Source organism: Bactrocera neohumeralis, chromosome 6, assembly GCF_024586455.1.
Source record: "Bactrocera neohumeralis isolate Rockhampton chromosome 6, APGP_CSIRO_Bneo_wtdbg2-racon-allhic-juicebox.fasta_v2, whole genome shotgun sequence".
Taxonomy (NCBI): domain Eukaryota; kingdom Metazoa; phylum Arthropoda; class Insecta; order Diptera; family Tephritidae; genus Bactrocera; species Bactrocera neohumeralis.
In genome coordinates this window covers 68487506-68513293 of record NC_065923.1, presented here as the reverse complement: position 1 = coordinate 68513293, position 25788 = coordinate 68487506, and the positions used below count along the sequence as shown (strand labels likewise).

The window sequence follows — 25788 nt, the reverse complement described above, 5'->3', positions numbered from 1 at the left end:
AACAAAATTTCGATTTTTCCTGCATATTTCTGACAACTCATTTAATTTGTGCTGTGAGTACGAAAAATATTTTTCAAGTAAAACTAAAATTGATAGCGAATTGATTTTTCTTTCTACAAATTTTTCTGTTGCCTCTCTGAAAAGCAGTTAATTTGAAGTTGAAGCAAAGGCAACAACATCCAGGAAGCAATTTCTATAAAGTGCAGAAAACTGTAGAAATTATTAAGGCGTGTGCCACAAAGTGTACGCTGTTGCAAGCAATAAATGGGAAATGGTATGAAAAAACTAAAAATTCAGAAAAAATATTTCTTGTTGACAAAAGTACATTATGCCGCTGAAGCTGGATAGACGAAAAGAAACAGGGAGAGTTGATAAAATAAAGAAAAGAAAATGTGGTGGAATGTAAGAAGGAATGCGTAAAAGAAAGTAGAGTTTGAAAGAGTATGGTGTAAGAGTTAAGTAACGGAAAATAAAATTGCGTGGCATGAGGCAAGGGTTTGTAAAGGATAGTATCAATAAAGGAAGACGATTTTTGGAGCAGTGGTTAAGTGAGTGGAACTTGAATTGGTCGAACGGTGAGGTATAAGTATATAATACTTGGGGTTGATATACATATGTATGTATTTTATTTTTATTTATTTCAACAGCTTTTTGTAACAGAAAACTATTACTTTAGTTAAAAGCCACTAACCGCAACTAAGCCACAATTTTTTTATGCAAAGTTATTCATGCTTCCTGGAAAAATGATATTTCTTTCTTTCTTAGCGCTCAATTTCCGCCGAAACAATGCTGCTGCTTGTGATTCGCCGCATTCACCCTTTTCTTAAGACAATATCCGCCGCTTGAAAGGCCTTTGAAGCCCACAAAAGGGCAATTGTAAAGGAAGACGGTCGCCGCTGCAGCTGACAGGCGCTTACAATATATATTTTTGCACGGATGTAGTACAAAATATTTATTGATTTGCACTTGTAAATGGATTTTATGCGAAATTTCCGGGCTGAAATCACTTTCGTGACAAGCGTAAGACAAACGCATCAATTGTGGGGCGGGCTGTGGCAAAGGCATGGACGCAAACGCCAGCTGCAAAACAACTGGGAAGAAGAAATCAAACAAATAGTCAGTGTACCGGAAAGCGAGGGGAGATTTTCAAATAAAATAAATGAAATAAAAAGAAAAAAAATTGTGCAGTAAGTGCCAATCGGCAATTTGTCTATGCTGACCGCCGCCCGCCACCCATCGATGACTAAGCGAGTGCCTTAGAAAACTAGCAAAATTTACGCTAGGGCTCTAAGAGGGCTGAGTTGAATTGTGAGGATATAGTTATTAACTCCAACCAGCGTGTGCCTGTGGCCTGAAACTACTTGATTGTTGTAAAGAAAAAGTAAGGAAAGATTTCGCCGGCACTTCGAAATCAGGGTGCATTTATATGGCACGTGCTGCTGCTGATGATGAGCGCTGTCTGCTCTAAAATAACTATACAAATTTATTGCCAGCTTCACTATATTTTGCATTTTCCGACACCCTACTCTTTCAGTGCTTTCAAACGCATGTTGATGAGTCACTGCATTTGCTGCCGCCGCGTCTTTTTTTTGCTATTTTCGGTACTCACATTAAAAAGGGGAGCGGAAAGGCGTCTAACGCATCATCATCATTATTCGCGCAGATAAAATTTTCCATTATTCTCAATCTTCAGTTAGGGAGCGCACTTGTCGTGTATTTTAAGGGTAGATAAATCATTTTCTTAGCTTTTCACTTAAATATTTCGATGAGAAACAACTTCGTTGCTACCCTCTGTAAGCAGTTTGGACTGTAGTGAGACCCCACAGGCGGAGTTGTGAGTTATGTGTACATATTTCTCTATTTTGGTTTTCATAACCTCAAATTGTGCGTCTACACGTTTCCTTCTCATAACCTCAAATTGTCTGCCTACACATTTCTATTTTTCAATTTCATCCACATGCCGGTTTTATTTCACTTTCTCCCTTTTTGCGTGGGAGTTATATTTTTTCTGCACACATGGCATAATTAGATTTCAATTTTATTGTCTCCTTGCCTCTCTTGCGCCCTCGGCAAAATTTCTTGTGAAGTGACGAGCGCCTGTCACTGCCTTCTAAATTTTATTGTTACAAATCTATTTGGTGCATTTCTCAAATGAAATTGTAAAGCAAATAGCCTAATGGATGGGATGATAGACACGTATTTTCGGGGTGGTGAAATTACGGGTGAAATGAGTCTTTTGATCTGAGGGTAAAATTTGAGAAAAATATTTGTTGATAATTAAGGAAAATTAATTCATTGTTTCCTAAATATTTGTGTATATCTGTTTTCGTCGTTCATATGTTTATTCTGCAGAACTCTCAGCGCTATATAAGCTCAAAAGAAAAGTTCTATTCTCATCAAGAATCAGATGAGAGTTACGAGTTTTCGAGATAAAGTTTCTATGAAAAATTTATGGTCCTTTGTGCATTGGCAACAACATCGATTGGACGACGACGTAGTATCTGCCGAGGAAGAAAGAGAACTCCACTCAGTTAGAAAGACCAGGTGGAGAAGGGCCTGGCTACATGTAGAATAATCACGGTCTTTAATTTAAAGAAATATAGACTTAAAGTCTGGAAGCGTCTTACTCTACATAAAATCAATTTGGATTATGATAGTGCCCGACCCATCATCATCTTTTTTAACGCTATAGCTCCTTGAAACTTTTTCCTGCTGCGCATGTGATCACCAGACTTCTCGGTCAGTTACGGTTCGCTTGCAATTTTGTATGCCAAAGTTATTCATGTCGTCCTCGCGTTCATTGATCCATCTTGAGCTCAATCAGCTTCCTCATGTCTCGAGTTCGCCAACAAATTTAGATCGTGGTCTTCCGCTTGCTTTAGTGGTGTATGCTTTGGCCTCCACAATTTTCTTTGAGTTTTTTTATTGCCCATTCTCGTTAGATGGCCGAACCATCTTATTTGATGAGCTTTGATAAAGCATATATCATTTTTGGATCATATAAGTTGAGCTCATGGTTCCACCTTATATCATTCGTCTTTATCTTTTATAGCTCAAAAGATTTTTCTTAGGGTCTCTCTTTCAAATATTAGCAGTCTGATTTTGGTCCTTTCAAATAGCGTCCAAGACTCTGCTCCGTATCACAATATTGGACTGAGATCGTATAGTGCCAGTTTAGATTAGCTATTGAGTAATTTTGACTCAAATAGTTTAATTAGGAACGCATATGATCTATTGCCGGTCTGTAGCGGTATACTCTTCAGAATTATATGGCTCTAGAAACAAAACTGCTGTCCTGAAGACTTTAAATAAAACTTGCTTTACTCAAGACTGATAGATTTTAGATGGTGTGGACTAATCGGCTGTACTTAAAGACCTCTCATTCTGCATTCCTCCGATCTTAAAATAACCGGCTTGAAAAATTCCAGTACCTATTAAAAAACTATAGTTTTGCTGATTGGTTCCTCAACTTTTTGTAGACTCCTATATGGTATTCGTCCAGAGTAGGACTTAAATTAGTCTTAAGTGTTTTTCGAATATGTAGTATATCCGTATACGCAATATTTCGCTTCAGAATGTTCGTATATAGTCTTTATTTAGCCTCTACTTTTCGAAATCATATACCTTTAAGCACTTAAGATCTGAAATGTTTTAAGGCTAAGGCCTTACCTTTCGAAACCATGTTACCTCCTAACATCCTAAACCTGAGATACTTCAGAGCTATAAAATAACTCTTATAGTATTTTATGGCAATAGCTTTGGTGTAAATTTTTCTAAAATAGTCACATTAAAGAGTTGGAAGACGGTAGTATTCTCCAAGAAGATGGTCTGCTAGGAGAGAATGGTGTTCTAACCACCGCTAAGGATTTGTTGAAGTAAGTAAATATGGTTTAAATCTGTGAAGTTCATTTTTTACCATAAAAAAATGAAGCCTTTCGACAATTAGCTCCCATACGAAGAACAGCAGCTGGGCGTCTTGAGGGGTCTCAGCGACCACCAATGCACACAAAGGGTTAATTTTTGGAAATATTAAACAGAACTGTAAATGTTTTCGTTTCCACTTCAAGGCGCAACAATTATCCATATATTTTTTCACACCCATTGCCGTCTCGACAAAATTTCACCCTAACCTTAAATGTATAAATTTAATGAAGTTAAAGGGTTACACTTCTCAGTACTCTCAAATATCACTTCTTAATACTTGCAATTATTATCAATTTTCGTTGCATGCAACAGCAATTTGCGCCTCATCAATCATACACAAAGAGACTGTTGCAATGAAGACGACGATATTAATGAGTGGCAACAACAAAGGCCAAATTGTGGCAAGCAGACTAAATAAACGGAGAGGCAAATTATATGACAATTGTTCAAGCCAAAGTAGGAAGGAGAAGAGCGAGAAGAGAGTGAAACAGTAGTGTAAGCGGCAAAGAAGTATGTGACGTGTGTTATTGCTATTATGTTGCAAGTTGCGTCAACGTTGCAAGTACGAGTAAAGTGAATGCGAAATGTAAGATGAAAATAAAGTAATAATGGAAATATATCAAACAAATATATTTTCGGCAAAAAATTGTTTTGAGCATAAAAAAATTGCAAAAACAACAACAAATTGCTGCACATTGTCTTTTAGCAACAATAAAATTTTCCAAGAAAAACTTAAAAAAATATGAAAAAATCTTTATATAACAACAAACTACTGCAAAGCCTTTCAAATATTTTAGAAATCACAACAACAACAACAACCTTGCCGAAATGTTGCAACAGCGGCTATGCAACAAGCATAACTGCAATAATGGCAAGTTTGTGTTTGAAATGAGGAAACTTTTTTAATAGCGCAAACTTGCCAACGCTTGACATGAGCTAGGCATAACAATAAAAACAACAACAGCAACAACAGTTTCCGCACAATTGCTGACGTTACGCCTTGCAGCAGCAGGCGTTGCAGACGCACGCGTGCGGCATGAACAAAATCTGAAGATGCTCTTAAGCATACACACACACACACACAGACGCCGTGGCACGCACGCAATAACAACAAGCACGCATAATAACTGTGCTTCGTCTCGCAAAGTGCTGCTGTCTGCCCTGCAACTTGCCCGACTTCCGCGCGCTGTTGGCAACGGCCTGCATTAGCAACGAGAAAATGTACTCTCTTTAGGCATTTGTGGCATGTGAAGACGTGCCACAACGCGCAAGAATTCGACAGAGCCAAGGCTGAAGATGCTGCAGCCAGCAGCTCAAGCTGAAGACCACGGCAGGTGGTGAGGTGATGTGAAGCGTTGGAAGACGTTGCAACACTTGCATATATGCGAGGCCATGGCTGCTGGTTCAATAACTGCTTGAGTGCTTCCAAGGCTGACTAACTGACTGGCTGGTTGGATGGCTGGTGCGCTGGTGCGCTGTTGCCAGCCAACGAAAACAGTTATATAAAGCTTGTAATAACAACAAACAACGCAAACAAATTTACTAATAACAACCGCAACTTTAATGCAGCAATGCAGGCAACTTACATGTGCCTCAGCATTAAGTAGTGTGCCTCAGCCGCGCTGCAGACGGTCTGCGGTTGGCTTTGGCACACTACTGGCTGTCTGAGCTCTCTACGTTTTGATAGCGGCGCTTGCTAGCGTTATGTGTTTGTTGTGGCACATTGTTGTAACGCTGAGCTCACGTCGCGCTGCTGCATGATAGCTTCGTCCAACTCCATATCAACTTCCTTGTCTGCCAGACAAACAATCTGTACGCTCTACCGCAGTTCCTTATAGTTCGTGTCTACTTCGAGCAACGCTTCCCGGCTCCAGCAGTCTCTGCGACGCCAACCGCAGCGCATGCAAACTGTGCGTAATTCCAGCAGCTGTTACAGGTGTCTACTGTGTTCTTTATGCTCTTGGCCGTCAGGCACCAAGGAATACAGAGCTCAGGCACGAGCTTATGGGATGTTACGTGAAATTTACTGCACTCCTCATTAGTAAGCGGTACTAAGTATATGCTTCCTATAAGTAAAGCTTTTAGGTAGAACTTAAGAACACAATAAATTGTCACGAGTCGGTTCCAGAAATGAAATATTTGGGAGATTCGAAAAAAGTTCGTCTCAACATTGTTCTTTGTGGATTGCCAGACTAGTATGTCTAGGTAAAATGGATATGCCAGAGTCATGCTTCCAATGGTTCACTATTTCCATTGGCTTTGAGTATCACACGTGTCATACCCTTACAAGGGAAGGTACCCCACACCGTCAAAACCTTCAAACTATGCGTGGTTCACTCAACTTTTGTGTGGTGACGTAGTTTTCTAATTGTCGGTTCAAAGCAACATTTTCAGCTACCAGCGCACTAAAAAAAGATACGATATAATTTCTCGAGTGGACCATATTGACCGCACATGACACCAAAAGCTCGAATGTTGCGTTCACGTAGTCGCAGTGAAGGTGAATGAGGGATTTCCAGGGATTTTCCAAAGGATATATCCGGACTCCAGCTAACTTGACTTTTGACAACACTGAAGTCAAGTTGCATTCATGCTGACCTAGTGGACCTGACTGGTCCAGTCCTTAAGATTTTCCAATGAATATTTTTGGCCTCTAGTGAACTAAATAAAGCTCAACGCTCAACTCGTCCTTATTTGCTGTATTGAATGTAATATTCATGCGGTCCGCGTGAACCTGAATGATTAGTTTCCCAAGATTTGTAGAGGACTCCAGCGAACTTAATAAAAGCATGAATTTAACCCTCGACTGTACAGACTGCAGATACTGGTAGCTCGAATACTGCATTCATGCGGTATGAATGGACTTTGATGATTGATTTCTCGAGATTTTCTAAGGAGCTAAATGAAGTCATGAATTCAACACTTGGTTCAACCCAATTGACAATATCGTATAGCGGAAGTTCGAACGCTGCATTCATGCGGTCCGAATGGACGTGGATGATAGATTTCCAAGGAATAATTTCGGCCTGCAAGCGAAATAAATAAAGGCATGAACTCAAGTCTTGACTTAACCGTTTTGATAGCGCCGAATATTCAAAGCTCGAATGCTGCATTCATGGGTTCCAAGCGGACTTGCATGATCCGTCCTTCGATTTCTCAAGGGTCGTTTAGATGAACACTCTGACTTGAACAGTAATTACATTGAAACTTGATTACACTTAAGAAATTTCAAGGTTATTTTCATGGAAAGTACATTTCATATCTCAAGATTGATTGAGGAGAGGTAAGGAGCAGCAATAAGACAACGAGGCTTATTTTCGGTTGTATGGAATATATTATGCATATTGGGGTAACAACAAACGCATCAAGGCTTTCTTTTCTTCACTCCTGCCCCACTCTTGTCAACATTAGAAAGTAACTTTTTCTACCACATGGAGGGGTTGAGAATCGCTAGACATTAAAAGCATAAGTATGATAAAATCAAAATATATATATACTATATGTTATCATGGACTAACATACAGAGGACTAATCAGTTTAAATTTAAATACCTCAAATATGCAAATGTGCCACATTTAATAAAAACTATTAAATTTTATGGTTTTGAAATTACTATCCACTCATATTTCATTCGACTTTCAATGCTCAGGAAACGTTTTTCGACCGCCAAAACCCATAAAAAATTTAGCCTATCGTCACATTTGATTAATTTTTATTGTTCACTCTTTAGCACCGCATTTCCGATGCCCACAGCGACGCCAATAAAAATATAAAAACCAGAAATATAAAATGCCTAAGCCGCAAATTGTTTTTGTAATCGCTGCGATGAGCGCTTTAATCGCATTGGCCTCCCAGTCGTGGGCTAATTAGTTGTGTATTTAATTAGAAAAAAATTGCGGGCAATAAAAACAAATTGACGACTATTGTGCTCTGTGTGTAGCTACATAAGTATATAGACAGTGCCGTTGGCTCTGTCGTGATGCCAGATGTGTAAAAAAATAAAACCGCTAATAAAATTATAAATATGTGTGAAATGCAGAGATTGGTTTACTGAATATTGAATAAAAAATTTAAACAATATAAGTATAAATAGAGATACGAATATCTATCTAAATCGACAAAATTTTAAATGAATTTATTATATGAAATTTTGAGCGAAAAGGGCTTTGTGATTAATGACGAGGTCGGATATAGCATGGCTGAGTACTCTCTGGACCCCTCTGGAACCAAATATTAATTATAATAATATTACTAAAATAGTCTGTAAAGCTTTTTATGAGCTTTAAATTTCGTTCTCCAGCGACAAAAAGCTTCCTTAATTCACTAGACCAGGCGAGCGACATTCCGCAAAGCTTTAAGCTTTTTATGAGCTTTTAACTTCGTTCTGTAGTGATGAAAAGGTCTTTTGATCAATTTAAGTAAGTACGCAACATCCCATAGAGCTTTAAGCTTCTTGGGTACCATTTTCAATCACATTAGCGAAAAGCTTAACCAATTTTACTACGCTTTCTTGATGTATTAATGCAAGTAAGCAAAATCCCACAGAGCTCAAAGCTTCTTGGCTACCATTATCAGACACACTGGCGAAAATCTTAACTAATTTTACTCCGCTCTCTTGATCTATTAAAGTAAGTAAGCAGCATCGCATAGAGCTTTAAGCTTGGCTACCGCTTTCAGACACATTAGCGAAAACCTTAATCAATTTGACTCTGCCCTCTGGATGTAATAAGTAAGCTACATCCCACAGAGCTTTAAGCTTCTTGGCTACCACTTTCAGATACATAAGCGAGAAGCTTAACCAAATTTACTCCTTTTCTTCTCTAATTCAGATGGGTAAAGAACTCCTGACATCTTTGAAACAGATTGAAGTACTGTGATATATCATATGATCAGTGAATGCCTCGATAGAGAGGAATGAAGAGTTCTGCACGATTTAAGACTAAAACTACATTTAATAAAAATAACGTCCCATATTTATTCAGGACGATGACCTCGAGATAGAAATTCGCATTTTTTGAGAGTAAAGAAAAAAAGTACTACTTTTTCTGAAATCTGGTCTTCACTTTGCGGGATTTAGATGTTCGATATACCTATAAATAAAAGCGAAAATGTTTTTTAGACGGCAAACCACCTGAGAATCTTAATGGCTCCGCTGTTTCCAGCACGCTTCGTCCAACCACTGCACCGCCAAGCATTTATCATCTTTCTTTTGTTATTATTTTCATTTCCTTTATTAACTTGTCAGACTCTTTCTTTTATTATTTGATCAAAGCCATCGCTGACTTTTGCTATTATTATCAACAAACATTATTGTTGTTGCACTCGCTATGTTGTGCTTGTGTGTGTGCGTGTGGCATTAACGCGTGCGTGTCGAAATATGCAAATTTACAAATTAACAATTCGTCATGCTCACGGCTCGGCGTGCTGCGCTCCCCACCTTAGCCTCAGCCTGTCAGCTGAAATATGCTTCAATTGCTGTCGCTGCTGCTGCGGCTTCATCAATATTTTCTGCGTGTTTTCATTTTCTACTTATTCCTTTTTTATTTCATTTTCTTGGCTTTATTACATTGTTTTTTATATTCTTTTTTCATTAGAAGCGGCGTATTAGAATGCGCCACACAGCGGTGATACACTGAAGAATTCCGCAGAATTCGTCAATGGCGTGGGGCTGATTGGGCGAGCAGATAAAATGCGCCTACAAATGTACGTAATGTACGTGGTGTCTAATGTTTTGCGTATAATTTTTGCAAGAAAAAAAATATATGTATATATCTCTATACATATATATACCTGTAGGTGTATATGCTTGTACCAGCAACTTAGAGTTCTTGCGAATTTTCGTATGCAGTCATTTGCCTTAGAAGTTGGTGAGGTCTTCTTGGTATTGTCAGACGCTTGTTGAATTTTAAGGCCTAGACTGCATATAGCTGCGTCTTCTTTGCCATATGCAACACTAGAAATTACTTTTAATATTTCCGGAATATTTGATTCCAAACTTTCATATTTTCTCTGCACAAATATTGCTCTAAATTAGCAAATTTTGCAGTTCAAGGAAAAAGTTAGTCAAAACTTTAAAATTTTAATAAATAATAAAATTTAACATGATTACTATTTGCTAAAAATTGCTCAATTTGCCAATTTAAATGGAGAAAATTTAAAAACTTTGGCATTTTTAGCAAAGTAATTACCAAAACATTGAAAATTAGAAGCATACTTTCAGGCGCTTAAGCAATTTGGTGCCGAAGAAGCAGAGTAGACATGCCGTAATAGCAAAAAATTACAAAATAACAGCAAAACCAGCCCAAAAACGGTAAAATACAAAAATATCTGCTGTGAGATTTTTTTGGAAGTTGGTAACGCTGTGCGAAAAATTATTTTTCGCCAACAATTACAGCTCTAAGCAAAGTAGGTAGTATTATTTCACATTTCAACTTACAAAAAATGTTTCATAAAATTAAATAGTTGCCAATAATATTCAATTATAAAAATAAATAAAAATGTGGCAACTCTATCAAAGTTTATACATCACCTTAGAATTTTTTTCTCGTTTTTAAAGAAAAAATTAAAATTGCAAAAATCGAGAGCTACGCCGCTATCATTGCTAAACTCTTTTGCGCAGTTGGCAACGCTATTCAAAAAACAGTTACAGTTTGGCAACCCTGTTTCAAAATGAAAATAATGAAAACAAAGACATTTTGGACACAAAATGTGAAATTATGCTGAAATAGGGCAAAGACATTTTGGAAATTTTCCCAAAAAATATGGCAACCATGCCTCGAAATAAAAATAATAAAAACACCTACATTTTGGACACAAATTGTTAAATGATGCTGAAACAGCTCAGTGAAATTTTTGAAATTTTCCAAAACATATGGCAACCCTGTTTCGAAATAAAAATAATGAAAACAAAAAAATTTTGGACACAAAATGTAAAATCATGCTGAAATAGGACAAATAATTTTTTTTTTTAATTTTTCCTAAAAAATATGGCAACTTTGTATTGAAATAGAAATGATTAAAACAAATAAATTTTGGACACAAAATGTTAAATCATGCTAAAATAGGACAAAGAAAAGGCTCTTATTTCTAAAAAAAATTAAGTGGCAACCCTGTTCGAAAAAAGTCATAAACAGTTTTTTTCGATAAGTTTTATACTTATTAAAAATTATTTGATACCTCCTCACACACTTAAACGCCGAATACTTAACAAAAAAAAAAATATATAGTGGCAACCCTGTTCAAAAAATAATAACAAGTTTTTTTCGACATGTTATAAAATTATTCATATGTATATTTTCATAAATGCCGAAAATGTTTTTCTTAAAAAATTAACTAGTTGACAACCCTATACCGAAATGAAAATATAAAAAAATGTGGCAACATTATTTAAGCTTATAAAATATTTTTTTGCGAATATCTAGCTGATAGTATATGGTTAAATAAAGGTTAAACCCAGAGCTTCATCGACATTTATTTTGCATGCAATCTTGGAGATACTAAACAAGCTTAGGGGCTCATAATACATACATATGTACCTGAAATCTAAAATTCCTGTTTTTATATCAAAATGTTATTATTTCAGAGTTTATAAGTTTCGAATTGAAACAGAAAATACTTGTTAGTGCGTTTATGAAAACATTTAGAGCACAGTGTTGCCTTCAATAATTTGTTTTATTCTAATTTGCTTCATTTTCCGCAAATATCCAACCGAATTTCTTGAGAAATACGAGTGGTAGAGAGAAATAGGCGTTTTGCTATGCATTTTAATGACATCAACTCTCTTCCACTCGTTCCGCTCACAAATTTGTATGTAGTAGTATTTTAAAAGAATTCCGTTTCCTAAACATTTTCAATTCAATGCAACCCGAAATTGGCAGGAAATTCATCATTTTAGCACTCGACAAAGCAAATGGTTGAAGAGTAAATTTTCCTTGGTTATTATTTTTGCTAGCTCTCGGCTGTATTCGCAAAGTTTTACTTTCAACCCTCGACAAAACAAACATTTTCGCAAATCAGTAGAGCCATTAAAATCTCTACGCGACCACTTGACGACACAGCATAAAGTCAGGTCTACCCCATTGAGACGGCAATAAAGCCAAATTATGTATTATGAGGGAGCAAATGCAGACATACTTTCATACTTTTGGCTATGTGTGTGTGTGTGAGCAACCCTGCAGCATAAACATTTTCGTCGGCATTGCCAAAAATTTAATTTGGAATGAAATAGAATCGCGCAGTCACTAACCCCAAAGGAAGCGGCTAGAGGAAGAGGAGCAACTGTGGGGGAGTGGGCGGTATTGTAGAGCAAATATAAGTTTTTGAGCGCAGCATTAAAGCAGGCACACTATGTATAACTTTATTTAGTATTTCTTTGTATAAATGTAGAGCTTTTGATGTCAAATCTCATTGCTTACCACATATACTTGCAACTTGCTTACAAGCGTTATTAAAACTCAGGCCTGTTGCAGTGAAATTTTGCAATTCTAGGCAACTCTCGTAAAATAGGCATTTCACTTTCATTACGCCTCTAACTGCTGGTTTGTGTGTGTGTGTGTTGAAGAAAATGTGAAATGTGAAAACTGAAATCTGATATTTGTTGTGCGAAAATTTCAGCAAAGTAGAGCAGGTAAATAGAATTAGAAGCTGTGAGGGAGTAGTGTGCAACACAACCTACTGTCGAAAAGTTTTATGGCACACACAGGCTGCTGACAAGCCAAAGTTTTAGGGGGTTGCTTTTCGTGCGCGCCGGAATGATGGCGAAGTGGTTCGACTCACAGCTGACGTCTGCTGATTTACGCCGCCAATTTGAAGGGTGTGTGTATTTGTGAGTGTATGGAAAGTTGTTATTTTATTTTTGGCAACTAATAAATGTTGGCGCTTTTAAACTTTTACGAGAGTTTGTCTACATTTAGGAATCTTGTGTCACATACGAGGAGCTGGAGCGACATTTTAAAGGTTAGGCATGAATTTTACAGCAATCTCTTTGATGTAAATGAAGCTACTGCTCGGCAGTTTACTGAGTACGAACGAGAAATAAGCTCTCTATACGAAGTAGCAGATCTTAAAGTGATAAGATTTCTATGCAGACTATGTATCGCATACTAGAACTCTATAGCTATAGACCACCATTCGAGAAAATATTAGCAAAATATATAGCATGCAGTTTCTCAAAAGTAAATGTTCGTCAGTATGTTTAACCCATCTTCGTGTCTCGAAGACTAAAAGCAGAAGCCTCACAGACAAACAATCGATGGGGATGGTTTAAAAAGCTTAAAAAGTCTCTTAGCCTAAGGCGTTGTGCTTGTGTTACAACTTAGATTTAAATCCACGATCTTACACCTTTTTTCTCCAAGGCTTGAATCGAAGTGGGTTGTCGGCATAGACTTTAGACTTTACATATACCTACAGGAAAAAGTCTAACGGTGTGATATCACCACGGTGACCAATCATAATAAGTCTTGAGTGGGAAGTCACGCCGTCTTGTTGAAACCAAATGTTGCCGAGATCACGAGCTGCAATAAATATAGACCGATGATTCCGCCGTCCCATAAACTACTCCGAACTGTTGATTTTTTCTGGATGAAATGGCAGCGCTTGAATCTCTTCAGGTCCAAAATGTGGCAATTTTGCTTGCTTACATACCCATTGAGCCACAAATGGGCTTCCTCGCTGAGTCAAATTTGGCTCAAAAACGTAGAATTGTGCGATGCCGCTTGAGAAGTCTGCTATATTTTCATCACTGCGTGCTGGACGTGGTCGAATAGTATCCAATAATGAATCAGTCTCAAGAAGTGTGAAGTTCTTGGGACTTGAATAAATAGACCTTTTGTACCACGTCAAAACAACTTAAAACTGTAAGACTTTCATTAACTGTAATGGTCATGTCTTTCTTAAGATTTTTACGAAATTTTCCTTTATTAACATCATACGTTCAATACCTAAAACTTATGAAATATATTTCACTCAAGCAAAACTAATGATCCCTTTACAGGTTTTTGAACATTCGCGATGTCCCTAGCGAATGTTCAATAACCATTCGTGGTTGCTGATGATGTTGTTGTTGTAACGGCAGGTTTCTGCCGAGTTGAGAGTCCTTGACCGAATAAAAATTCCGGTTCCGTTCCGGTAACGTAGACCCGACTGTCGTGGGAACGGTTGTTGATGTAATGGTTATCGGTTATCCCAACTTGGGTGGTAAGGTTCAGGTTGCTTGCTATCTAAGTCATCTAACGACAGACCCAGGAAACCTGCTGTTTCGACGGGATCGGATTATAGGGGGAAAGGTGTTAGATGAGTGGGGTTTGCTGGGACAAAAAGGTGATTAAAATTATCAGAGGATTCGTTGTATGTGATGACATCGAACAGTCACCTACCAGATTTCGGACGCAACTCAGTTCAGATCCGCACATTCATTCACAGTGACGCTTTAACGGCTTAATCGACTCAATCTCAGTGAATGACATACTTGGATTTAAAGCACCAGCCATTGCAGACGACGAGTTCGAGAAGGCGCGACTATAGCATGTTAAACACCTACTTATCCGGGATCGGCACCGACATACCATTGGTGATAACAATCTACTATATTGTCCACAGACTTCGAGTAGTTCTACAACTACTAAGTGTTTAGTCAACAACATGGATTAAGTCTTAAAAATTGGAAAGTCTCCAAGGGGTAATTGTGTATCGAGAAATCCATCTGCTACGACCTAAGCGATTTGGAGGTGTTCAAATAAAACCTTTCAAAATTTCGTAAGGAGGAAGTTTAAATCACCTCCAACTCCTACTCAAACTGTAGGATGACTCACTTTGACTGCGCATTTTCGCAAAGCCTTCAATTTACACCACGCTTGTCTACATTTAAATTCTGTCAACAATTAAACGTCGTGTGTATACAAAAAAATACAAAGAAACGTCCAGCTGTATTTAAACTAAAATAAGAAGTCATGAACTAAACGCAAAACGTGTCAAAATTATAAATTCCTAGCACGTACAGCGCGTACTTAAATGTTTATTTACTCGCAAAGTGTACGCAGTTCATGTGGACGGTTGTCTTACTTTTAATTTTTTTTTATTTTAAAGCGACTTCACATTCAACATAGCTTGTCTTTATGTATGGGAGAACTTGAAAGCTCCAACGGAGCTCCAACAGAGCCGCGACAAACCCGCTTCGCCTGTTGCGTTCGCTTTTCGCATGCGTAAGTGTGAAGTGTGCGATGGCGAGTCATGGTAATTACTATCCAAAAATATTTCCAAAATTAATGATATTTAAGCACATAATTATATACACATATCTTCAAAAAAATACGAAAAATTGCCGAAGCATAAACAAATGAGATTAAATGAACGCTAAATGCCGGCGTCGCCTGTGGAGTTGGGTGCTCGAGGCTACGGACGATAATGCCAATTGACGGCCGGCTTAAGAGATTTACAGGCAGCGCGTTGTCAAGTGATGAGCACTTAGCTAAACTAGTTTACCAGTATGTTGCTTCGTTTGCCGTGGCATATGTTCCTTCGCTAAGTATGCTAAATTCCAACCATCTCTGGATGGAGTTGTGATTTTCGGTTATTAGTGGCGGCAAGTCTGAAGAACTGTAGTTGTTGTTTAATGTGTTTCCAACCATTCTTCAGCTTTTTAACTACACTTTAAACAATAATCTTGGATTTAAATATTATGAAAATCATTTATCTCTTACACTTCTTTCGCTCTTTCGCTATTTACATGTTCGCCTAGAGTGTTTAGCAAATTGTGGCTCATTAATCGTAGCCTGTCATTACGTGCTGAGGAAATTGAAATTTTTCCTTTACCCAAAATTATAGTCGGCGTTTGTTCACAGGAAGAAATGTAATTGATTAATAGCCAGAGCCGAAGGCGAAATAAGAATGAAATAAACGAAAAAAGTTTGAATGAGAAGGAAATCTGAAGTATATCCTCTTTGACGATTTAGTGACATCTTATGAGAAATATTAAAGGAAGCAGACTCTTTGTATGAACAAAGCATGTGGAAACCTTTGGATGTAGCTGTCTCTAGAACTATTCATAAGTAGAAACTCATAAGAATTGGTGCTCGGCATCAAGCAAAACCCCAGAAGCACACCCTTCTTTACTGTATTTTAAATTGTACGTACGAAAGTGACCCAACGCTGTCTTTAGAACTTTACCAGAATTTTTTTTGGCTTCTTCCGGATACTAGAGTGGACAAAAACCCTTGAAACCATACACCTTCTTTGCATAATTTACATAGAGGCTTTCAAAACGATTGCTGAGGTTGTTGTAGCAGAAGAAAACGTCCCTACAATAATTCGTTGAAATGCTGCCGAATTGATTGTCCTTGGCCGAATAAAAATCCGGGTCCATTCCGGTAACGTCTAACTGCAGCAATGCGGAATGCCAAGCTACTTCTGAGAGGGTGAAAATTTGCAAGGCTTAAGGAAAAGATCAACATCCCCCGTGACAAATTCCGCCTCTTTGACGCGCTCTATACAGGGCACTAGAGGCTCAGGAAGAACTTGTCGTACATGTTCATAATCTCTTGCGCAAACTGCCGGTTCGGCGATAAAAAACTCCAGAACACTCATGCTAGGATAAGACCGGCCACTATCAAATTGTTCCAGCGTCTGTCATGTCCACTTCCCTGCGCTATATGTATCGTCGTTACTTATATCCAACAGGCTCGCATATGGTGCCAGTATGTTGTAACCTGTAACTAGGCCAGCCATCATTCTGTAATCTTTTTCGAAAGAGTAAAAAGCATGTGAGTTTTCAATTAAATTTGGATAAAAGACTACCGGTAAAAAATAGTGTCATAGATTTTCAAAATATTTGAATGATACGCCAGAGTAGGTCGCGTCTTAACTGCAGCAATAAAAATTTATTATTCTCGATAAAAATGGTATGCCAAAAATGTGGACAACAAAGGTTTCTAGGAGGACTTCGAATAAATAGATATTTTGACTGAAACAAGGCAGCGAATGGATCTCTTATGGATTACGAGAAGTAAACCATTAAAGTATCAAAAAGGTTCGTAGTAGAAATTTACCTGGTCGAAAATAATATTCTCGAGTTTCGAAATATTTAGAAGAGAGTTCCATAGAGCGATAATATGCGACTATTTTCAGTTAAAATAGTGCACCAAAATCGTGAACCAGAAAGGTCTCCAAGAGACTTTGGTGTTTGTATGCATATATACAAGAAGAATACAAAAAATAAGGCTCTGAACATATCTGTCAGAGATTACAAAAATGGGTCTATGAGATCTTGGGTTACAATAGTTTTGTGAGGACCTTATTTTTTTTGTTTTTTTTTTTTTGAAAGAGTTAGATAAAGTCGAATAATATATGCAAAATTTATGCGAGAACTTTTTGGAAAATTTTTTAACATCTAAATTCGTGATGGTAGTAGACTCTAAGCATATATCGCTAATGCTAGAATCATGAGTAAATAACTTTAGTACTCAAATTCAAATAAGTCAATAAAAACTAGTGAATACTTAGGCGATTGCTCGACTGTACCTCTAAATTATGTATTTCGTTCAAGTGTGTGTGGAATTCTCAACAGGTTTATATGGAAAAAATTATATATTTAAATAATTGTTTTATTTAAATTCAAGTCATGCGGTAAAAACCAATAAATACTTAAGCGATTGTTAGACTGAACCTCTTTATAATGTATTTCCTTCAAGCGTGTGTGGAATTCTCAATATGTTTATATGGAAAAAATTATAATAACATGCGTTACTCTTACAGAATTTTCTTCTAGAATATTATAATTTGAATAAAAAACATAAAACCATATTTATGTTCTGAACAAAGAACCGTTAATTAAAGTTATAACAATGCGTTGCTTAACACAGAATTTCCGTTCTTTAAAGGCTTTCTAACTCAGCCTGCTCCTTTTTACTTGTCACTCCATGCGAGCGCCTACTTCTACGCACTCGCGCTCTTCACATTTCTTTATACACACATTAACGCTGAACCTTAGTCAGTCTTTAGACCATATTAAGCTCATTTAAACCACATTAAACAATTTATAATGTGGTGGCGAGGAGCACAACGCGTTGCGGTAATTTAATGACTTTTGCCTTTTGGCCTACAAAACGCAGAGCGCAGAAAAAAACATACCATAAAACAAGAATAAAATCACAACAAAGCTTACAGCAACAAAAACAAAATCTTTGCAAAAAAGCAACGCGCCTAAGCAACAACAAAAAGAACTCCAGCCAGAACGGCTTACGGAAGGCGTAACCAGCGCAGAAAAAAATGTTAAATCTCTCATAAAAATAGACTCAGATTACACAACGCGCCCGACGCCAGTTTGAGCGAAAAATAAAAATACCGTAAAACGTAAAATTTTCATGGTGTAGAGCCGAAGGTATTAAATTACAGCAACAACGTGGCAACACGCTATAAAAATTCAAAGCTAGAACAAGAACAAAGAAATGGCAACCAACAAAAAAAAAAATTAAATTAAATTAAAAATGAAATAAAAACAGCAACAAAAATAAAATATTTTTTTCACCGCGCAAAAAATGCCTAGCGTGTAATCACTGCCGCCACCGCCGCCGCCAAAATGCTTCTATAATTATAATCAACATTACCATTTATTACAACTCGGCGCGCTGATAGCTGACTGGCTTTGGTTTCGGCTTCGGCTTTTGGGTTGGCCTTAAAGGCCAACGCATGCAAAGCTGGTCAATAAGCTATAAATGGTTTTCGTACACTCCTCTGTTGTTGTTGTTGTTGTAACTCAACTCAATGCCTCAATGGGTCTTTTGTCTATATTTGAGCATGCGAGTTCAACTCTTCAACAGCCGCACATACGTGTAGCCAGCACTAGGTACGCTCGTGGTCTTGGTAGGCTCGTGCAAGCACATTATTTATAATGACGGTCAAAAGATTACTTTTTTATGATAATTGAGTCGACGAGGTGATGGCAACAAATGTCAATATTTAATGACTCAATTGTTGCCATGATTGTTGGCGGAAATTTGAGCGTCCATATTATGCGGAGGTGGGAAGCCGCTGTGGTTTTCGACACTCACGGCGAAATGGCGTATGGTTATAAAAGTTTGAACGTAAACTGCTCTACACCAAAAGTTGAAACTTGAATAGTTCATCAAATTGATGTAATAAATTTAGGTCAAATTTGTAACTCTCTGTAGGATCTACCCCACCTACTTAACACCATAGATTACGCAGTTATGCGGACTTTAACACATTGTATGCCATTGTAGAATACTTCGCACACAATAGAAAGCGAAAAGGTCCAATAACCCGGCTTTAGGTCCCAACAGAGCGCTTGTCTCAGAGTTTAAACTCTATTTTATATTATTTTATCCGAATTCTGGTCTTAGAGAGAGAGAGAGAGATAAAGTTGGTGTCTGACGACGCTCCTAGGTCTTTAGATGTCCCATTGTGAAAATACCTGGTCTAAAATCCCTTCACTCTATTATGTCCTCTTCGCCGTGCTTTTGATGAAGTTCATCAATACAAGAAGTTTTATTTGTGCAACCCCGAAACATCGCCAAGAAACCCTCGACCAATAGTTTCGGTGCTATAAAAGGTCTAGCATTCGTCTATAAGAAGTTTTATAGTCTCCTCTGCTTTTATCTTCTGACAGCAGTCATTGTATGGTGTTCGTAGTTTGCTGGCATGTCAGTCAATTAAATAGTTAGCATTCCTAGACCCACCCATATTCCATTCTTACCACGTTAGCCACCTTATAACTAGGAATTGCCTCCACCGAGACTCAGCTATATTTATAACTTGACAAATTAATAAATATTTACATATAGCCACAGGTATACAAATTCCCTCTATCCCGGAGTCTAATTGTAGGGTGGTGCCTGCTCTGGCCATCTGCTTTATCTCCTTCAAAATAACAGGAATATCACTATGTTCTGGTACCAAAGCAAGCTCATCGCGAAGTAGAATGTTCGAATGTTTCACTATCTTTGATGACCCCCTACGGGACATTAGTGTTTTTGAAGCCGTCTGACTATCTGTATATATAAATATATTATATATTAAATATATTATATAGTGTGAGCACACTCTTTGTCTGATCAAAAAGACTTTCTCTAATTGCTGTAAAAAATATATATCGCTGCCGAGTCGCAAGAAATTCGGTTCATTTCTGAAGCGCATTGTTACTGCTGATGCAAAGTGGTTGTTCACGTCAAGCGCAAACAGTCGTGGTCGAACCATGGTAAGCCGGTACAAACGGTGTCGAACCCATGATTGACTGTGAGGAAGGGTTTGCTATGTGTTTGGTGAAATCGAGAGACATTCCTACACTCTTAATTCGAACTTTTACTTTGTACGATTTGACCGTCTGAGGGCAGAAATCGCTCAGAGACTGCCAGCTTTGACCAATAGGAAAGGATTTGTATTTCATCAGGACAACATGCGACCACACACATCGATAGATACCCACTAAAAGCTCCAGCAGCGGATTAGATAGGTCTTATAAGCTGGCAGAAAGTAATTGCTACTTGTTCCTGTATATGGTAAATGATTTTGCTGGTGAAAAACTCACTTCAAAAGAAGCTTATGAAAATCGGCTGGCACAGATTTTTGCCGATAGGGATGACGGTTTTTATGAGAATCAAAATGGGAGCAACGTAAGGAAGAAATATATTTGATTTAAATTAGATCGTACAGTGTTTCTGATTGGTACAAATTATTCAAAGAGGGTCGAGAACGCATTGACAACGAACCACGTCCAGGACGCCCATCAACATCAATTGATGATCAACGCGTCAATAATATAAAAGAATTCATGCTTGTGAGTCGACGATTCACAGTCAGAGATCTTACTGGCATCACTGGAATATCGGAAGGATCAGTGGAAACCATTTTAAAAGATCATTTGGGCCTTATGCTTACGGCCCGGAAAGAGATGTTTGATTGGTCGAAAAAACCACGTCCAAGCAGGTCAAAAATCAAGGTTAACTTGTCATTTTTCTTCGATTATCGAGGTATGGTGCACTCGGAACTCTTTACGATCGGCCATTTGATGTCTATTCCGGAAATTGTCTTTAACAACTGTTGCGAGGATTGGAAAAAACGTTGGCACAAGTATATTGGGGTCAGTGGGGATTACTTTGAGGGGGACGACATAGAGTTTGAAGAAGAACTTAAGAATTTTAAAATCATGAACAGAGTCTTACTATTTTTTGCCCATAGTATATAACACTCGCTTCAAATAAATAAATTGTATTTCTATACACAAGAGCAAACAACTGTTTGCTCACTTATGTAAGACCATCAAATGCGTAAAAAAACATTTCCGAAAATTACGCAGCACTTAATTTCGACACAAATAAAGCCATTTGGCAAATGATTTCCATAAATTTTTTCTTTACACAAAATGCTTTTCCATTTAATTTCGCGTTGCATGCCGCCAGTGTTGTTGCTTTTAGTTATTGCACGCTTTTCTATGCTTTTGTTGTGATTTTATTTTATGTAAATGCGAGCTTTCATACAAAATTGCCCTCATACTACCCGCCATCAACCCCGCGCAATAAAATTATTTGTGGTTATATAAGTAAATAGCATTTGTTGGTTGCACTCACCTTCAACTTTGGCCAATGCCAGCACCGAAATTGTCTGCAACGCCGGTATGGCCCAGGCGACCAAATGAAATAAATGCGATTTATTTTCGATCGCCTCGTGACCCCATTTGAGGCCGGCGGCTAAAAACCAGGCGAACGCCAAGCACGACCACCAAGCAAACGCGGCCATGCAACAAAAGTACAGCGCCATAAATAAAACCGTGCAAGCGGTGGTTTGGCGATGACCCTGCGGGTGCAAAAACAGAAAACACGAAACAGTTATATTGTATGTTTGTTTGTATTTGTGTTGTAATAAAAATGCTTTAATTATGGTAAGTGATGAAATATTATGCAAAAATGCTTATTGATAGTAAATATTTTGAGCGGCAATATTTTAGATATTAATCATTTGAGTGATTGGCTAATGGTCTTTGAGTTTCGTTGTAATGCAAAAGGGGCAAACAATTACATAACTGTAAAGTAATGGAAATTCAAAGCAGTGTTATATTAATTTGATTGAAAATTGTAATAAAAACTTTTGGAAAATATTTCTCATTTTTTCCCAATTCAATTTTAAAAATTTTACTATTTTATATAATTTTTTAATAAAATTGTTTTTCAGGATATTATGAGTATTTACTTTTTTATTTATGTATTTTTTTTAGTAAAATACTATAAATTCAAATTTCTATATAAAAAACAATATACGTATATAAATATTTTTTGAAATTTTTGTGCAACAGGTTTTAAAAAATATTTGTTAAAATTTTTTTTTTGACATTATATCAAAATTTTTTTAAATTGTATTTTATTATAAGTATTTATTTTTTAATTTATGAAAATTTTATTTAAAAAAATACTATAAAGTCACATTTTTTATATAAAAACAATACATATTTTTTTCGAAATTTTGTTTAAAAAGTTTTTGAAAAATATTTATTTTTTTAAATTTTTTTGAACATTTTCAAATTTCAAAATTTTTTTTTTATTTGATTCTTATATTTTTTAAAATTTATTTTATTATAAGTATTTATTTTTACCTTTTCAAATTTTATTTAAATAATTTTAAATTTCATAAATTTTTAAAACTTGATGCCAATCATTTTTTTATATTTTTTTACCTCATGCCAATCATTTTTTTATATTTTTTTACCTTTTTTCCATTTTTTTTATAATTTTTTATATAAAAACAATATATACATATACTTTTTGAATTTTTTTTTTAAGTTTTTGAAAAATATTTATTTTTAGAATTTTTTTTAACATTTTCAAATTTCAAATTTTTTTTATTTGATTCTAATATTTTTTTAAATATATTTTATTATAAGTATTTATTTTTAATTTTATTAAATTTTTTCAACATTTTTAAATTTCATAAATTTTTAAAACTTGATCTCAATCATTTTTTAATTTTTTTATACGTATTTTTTTACCTCGAAAGTCTTTTTTTATAATTTATTCATTAATTTTTTAACAAATTTTTGTGATTCTAAAACTTCTGAGAAAAACAATACAATTTATAATTATAAATTTTTATACATTTTTTTGTTAAAGAAATACTAAAAAAATTAAAAATTCAGCTTTTTGTAATGCTTTTTCTGAATCCAGATTCCAGGTTCCTTGTTCTTTTTCTGTCATATTTCGGCCATATTTGTTTTATCTTGCAGCTTCTTGTTGTACTCCCATTTGATCGTCCCTAGCAAGCATAGTACTGACTTCGGACTCCCAGCTTTGCCAACTCATCCACCTTTTCGTTGCTGAAAATGTTTCTGTGAACGGGAACCCAAATTTTGGAGGTGGAGCAAGTGAGCTTAAAGCCTGCAGTTGGTAACTACTTTTGAATTAATCTGTTGGTGACTACCTTCCTGCAGTTGTTGACTATGTTTTAATTAATCTGTGGTGTCGACGAAGCAAGCAAAGCCGCCTGGCTGTGCGTGTATATGATTGCTTTCTGTATCCTCCCGCAGTTTTTCAATAGAACTTCACAGGCCTTCTCTATATCTTGTACTTCAGCTTAAAAGATGCTGGCTGACTTTTGTAGGCGGATAGAAAACCTCCATTTCATTGGAGTATACTCAGTCCATTTTTGACCCATCGGTGTAGATAGAGATAGTATCCTATTCCCCTACTATACTTCTTCTCCATTCGCGTCTAGAGGTCCCCATCATAAAGTGTCCATTGAAATATAACATTGGCAGTATATAGTCTGATTTGCTTATGTTTATATTTCGCTTGTTTAGGATTACGATCTGTCCGTACTCTTCCCGGCTCCATCTTTCTTATTCCTTAATTCTAAAAGCAGAACTTACTGCCACTTTCAGGGTATACACGTCTATGGACAGCTGATGCAAGAGTATATTGAGCGAAACAGTCGGATAGGACTTGATAGCGACGATAACCTCTACACAGGCGGCTCTTTGTATCAATTTAGTTTCCTGATATTATATTGCGCGTTTAACGCTGGCCACCAAACCAGTGGAGTTAGAATTGGTCTAATGACGACCGTATACAAGTCCATCCACATGACTAATATGGTTGCTTTAAAGCCCCAGTTTCTGTTAAGCATTCTTTTGCAAGTGCAGTAGCTTGGGAAATCTGAATTGTGGTATTTTTGTTTTACTTGTGAAGAGCGTCAGTTCTGGTTTACTGGAGTACACACCTAATCCGTTATTCAGGGCTCATGAGTGTAACCTTTGTAGGGCTCTTGCCATCACACATCTCACTGATTGTCGAAAGGAATTTTCCTGATACCATCAACACTATATCGTCTGCATATACTACCGCTTTCATTCCTCCTTCATTGAGTTGAAGTAATATTCCATTCAGCGCCCCCACATATAAAAGCGGGGAGAGCAGTGCCTCTGCTTACATACAGAGTTCGTGTCGATGAGCCATTCGGTACTATAATCCTTTTGTTCATAAGCATCAATCGTGTCTATCTGCACACTATGTCGTCGAAGCCGCCTTATGTCAGGAAATCAATAATCGTGTTTATTTCTATATTGCCCTTGCTTATTGGTATATTCTAGGAGCCCCTTCTATGTCAAGAAAGACCGCCATTGCATACTGTGACTTTTCAATTACATTAATCCCATCGGCAGTAGGGCAGTTTCGGTTGACCTACCCTTTATATATGCATACGAGTATTATGCATTGAATAAGGAATTCAGGTTTGATTTTAGGTGTATATCCCTTAGCCTTACTGAAACCTACAGCATGAAGAGGGCGTTTATAGGTCTGAAGTCCTTTGCGTTGTCATGTGTTCTTCTGTCCGGTTTTAGTAAAACCTTTGACTCTTTTCCAGCTTTTCAGTATGTAGGATAGTTTAATCCTGGCCTTATATATATTTCATGTGTTAACTGTTTTTATTTAAAAATTTTAATTTAATTTTCATAATCTTTCTTTTGATTGGGTAAGTAGTTTTCAAAATATGATTTAAATAAAAAAAATATTGTATTTCTTTACTATAACCTGTTTTTATTATTTGTATTAACTCAACTGGTCTATGCGTGGCTTATTGGCCTACCACATTAACCTAACTTATTAACTCATTTAATTTAATTTTTTTTCGTCAAAAAAATTTTGCGACATAATATTTAATATTTTTTTTAATAAAAATTCAAAATTTTTTTAATCATAATCTTAAAAAATTTATACATAATTTTATTTTTATATTTTTCTTGCATTATATAATAAACCATTTTTACACTTCTTACTCACCTGCGTTATGGTCGACATCATCTGCAACCGCCCTAGACGCACCGGTGGCGGGAAGGGCTCACGACACGCCACCGAATCGCCCGCGCCCAAACCGGCCACATACGCGCAACCCACGACGAGATAGCAAACGGCGAGAAAAACAATGGCACGCTCCGGATAGCGAAAACGCGACGAGTCAATGAGAAAGGTCAGCACCTATACGCCGATGTGGGAGAAAAAGAGAAAAATTGTGAGAACAAAAGATTAATTGTATTATTAGATTTACATGCATGTTTTGTTATGCAATTAAAATAAACTAAGGTACATGAGCTTGGGTACTAATTCTAATAAACTAATTCATATTTGTTGGCAGTTAGACAAGTTAATGACTAACGACTACAGCTGTAGCGAATGAAATCTCAGTTGCGGAGTTGAAGTCACGCATGACTTGTAAAATATTTAATAATAATTGTAATATTTTTTTAGATTTTTGTTGTATTCTGCCTTAAGAGATCACAAGATAACAAGATTTATGATACAAAGCTGCTAATATTTTATGCTTTAGATAAGACTAAATTGCTTAGAATACATTAGTTAGAGTTAGTTAATT

At 36.6% G+C, this 25788-nt stretch overlaps 1 protein-coding gene across 2 annotated transcripts in view; it reads right to left on the bottom strand.

Moving 5' to 3' along the window:
• LOC126763780 (frizzled) overlaps positions 1-25788 on the bottom strand; it is a 212053-nt gene that overhangs the window by 106988 nt on the left and 79277 nt on the right. For both annotated transcript variants that reach the window (XM_050481566.1, XM_050481567.1), the window contains 2 exons: positions 25200-25394; positions 21501-21726 (listed from right to left, as the gene is read on the bottom strand). In XM_050481566.1, coding sequence (XP_050337523.1) covers positions 21501-21726; positions 25200-25394 — 421 coding nt within the window. The remainder of the gene's footprint in view (positions 1-21500; positions 21727-25199; positions 25395-25788) is intronic.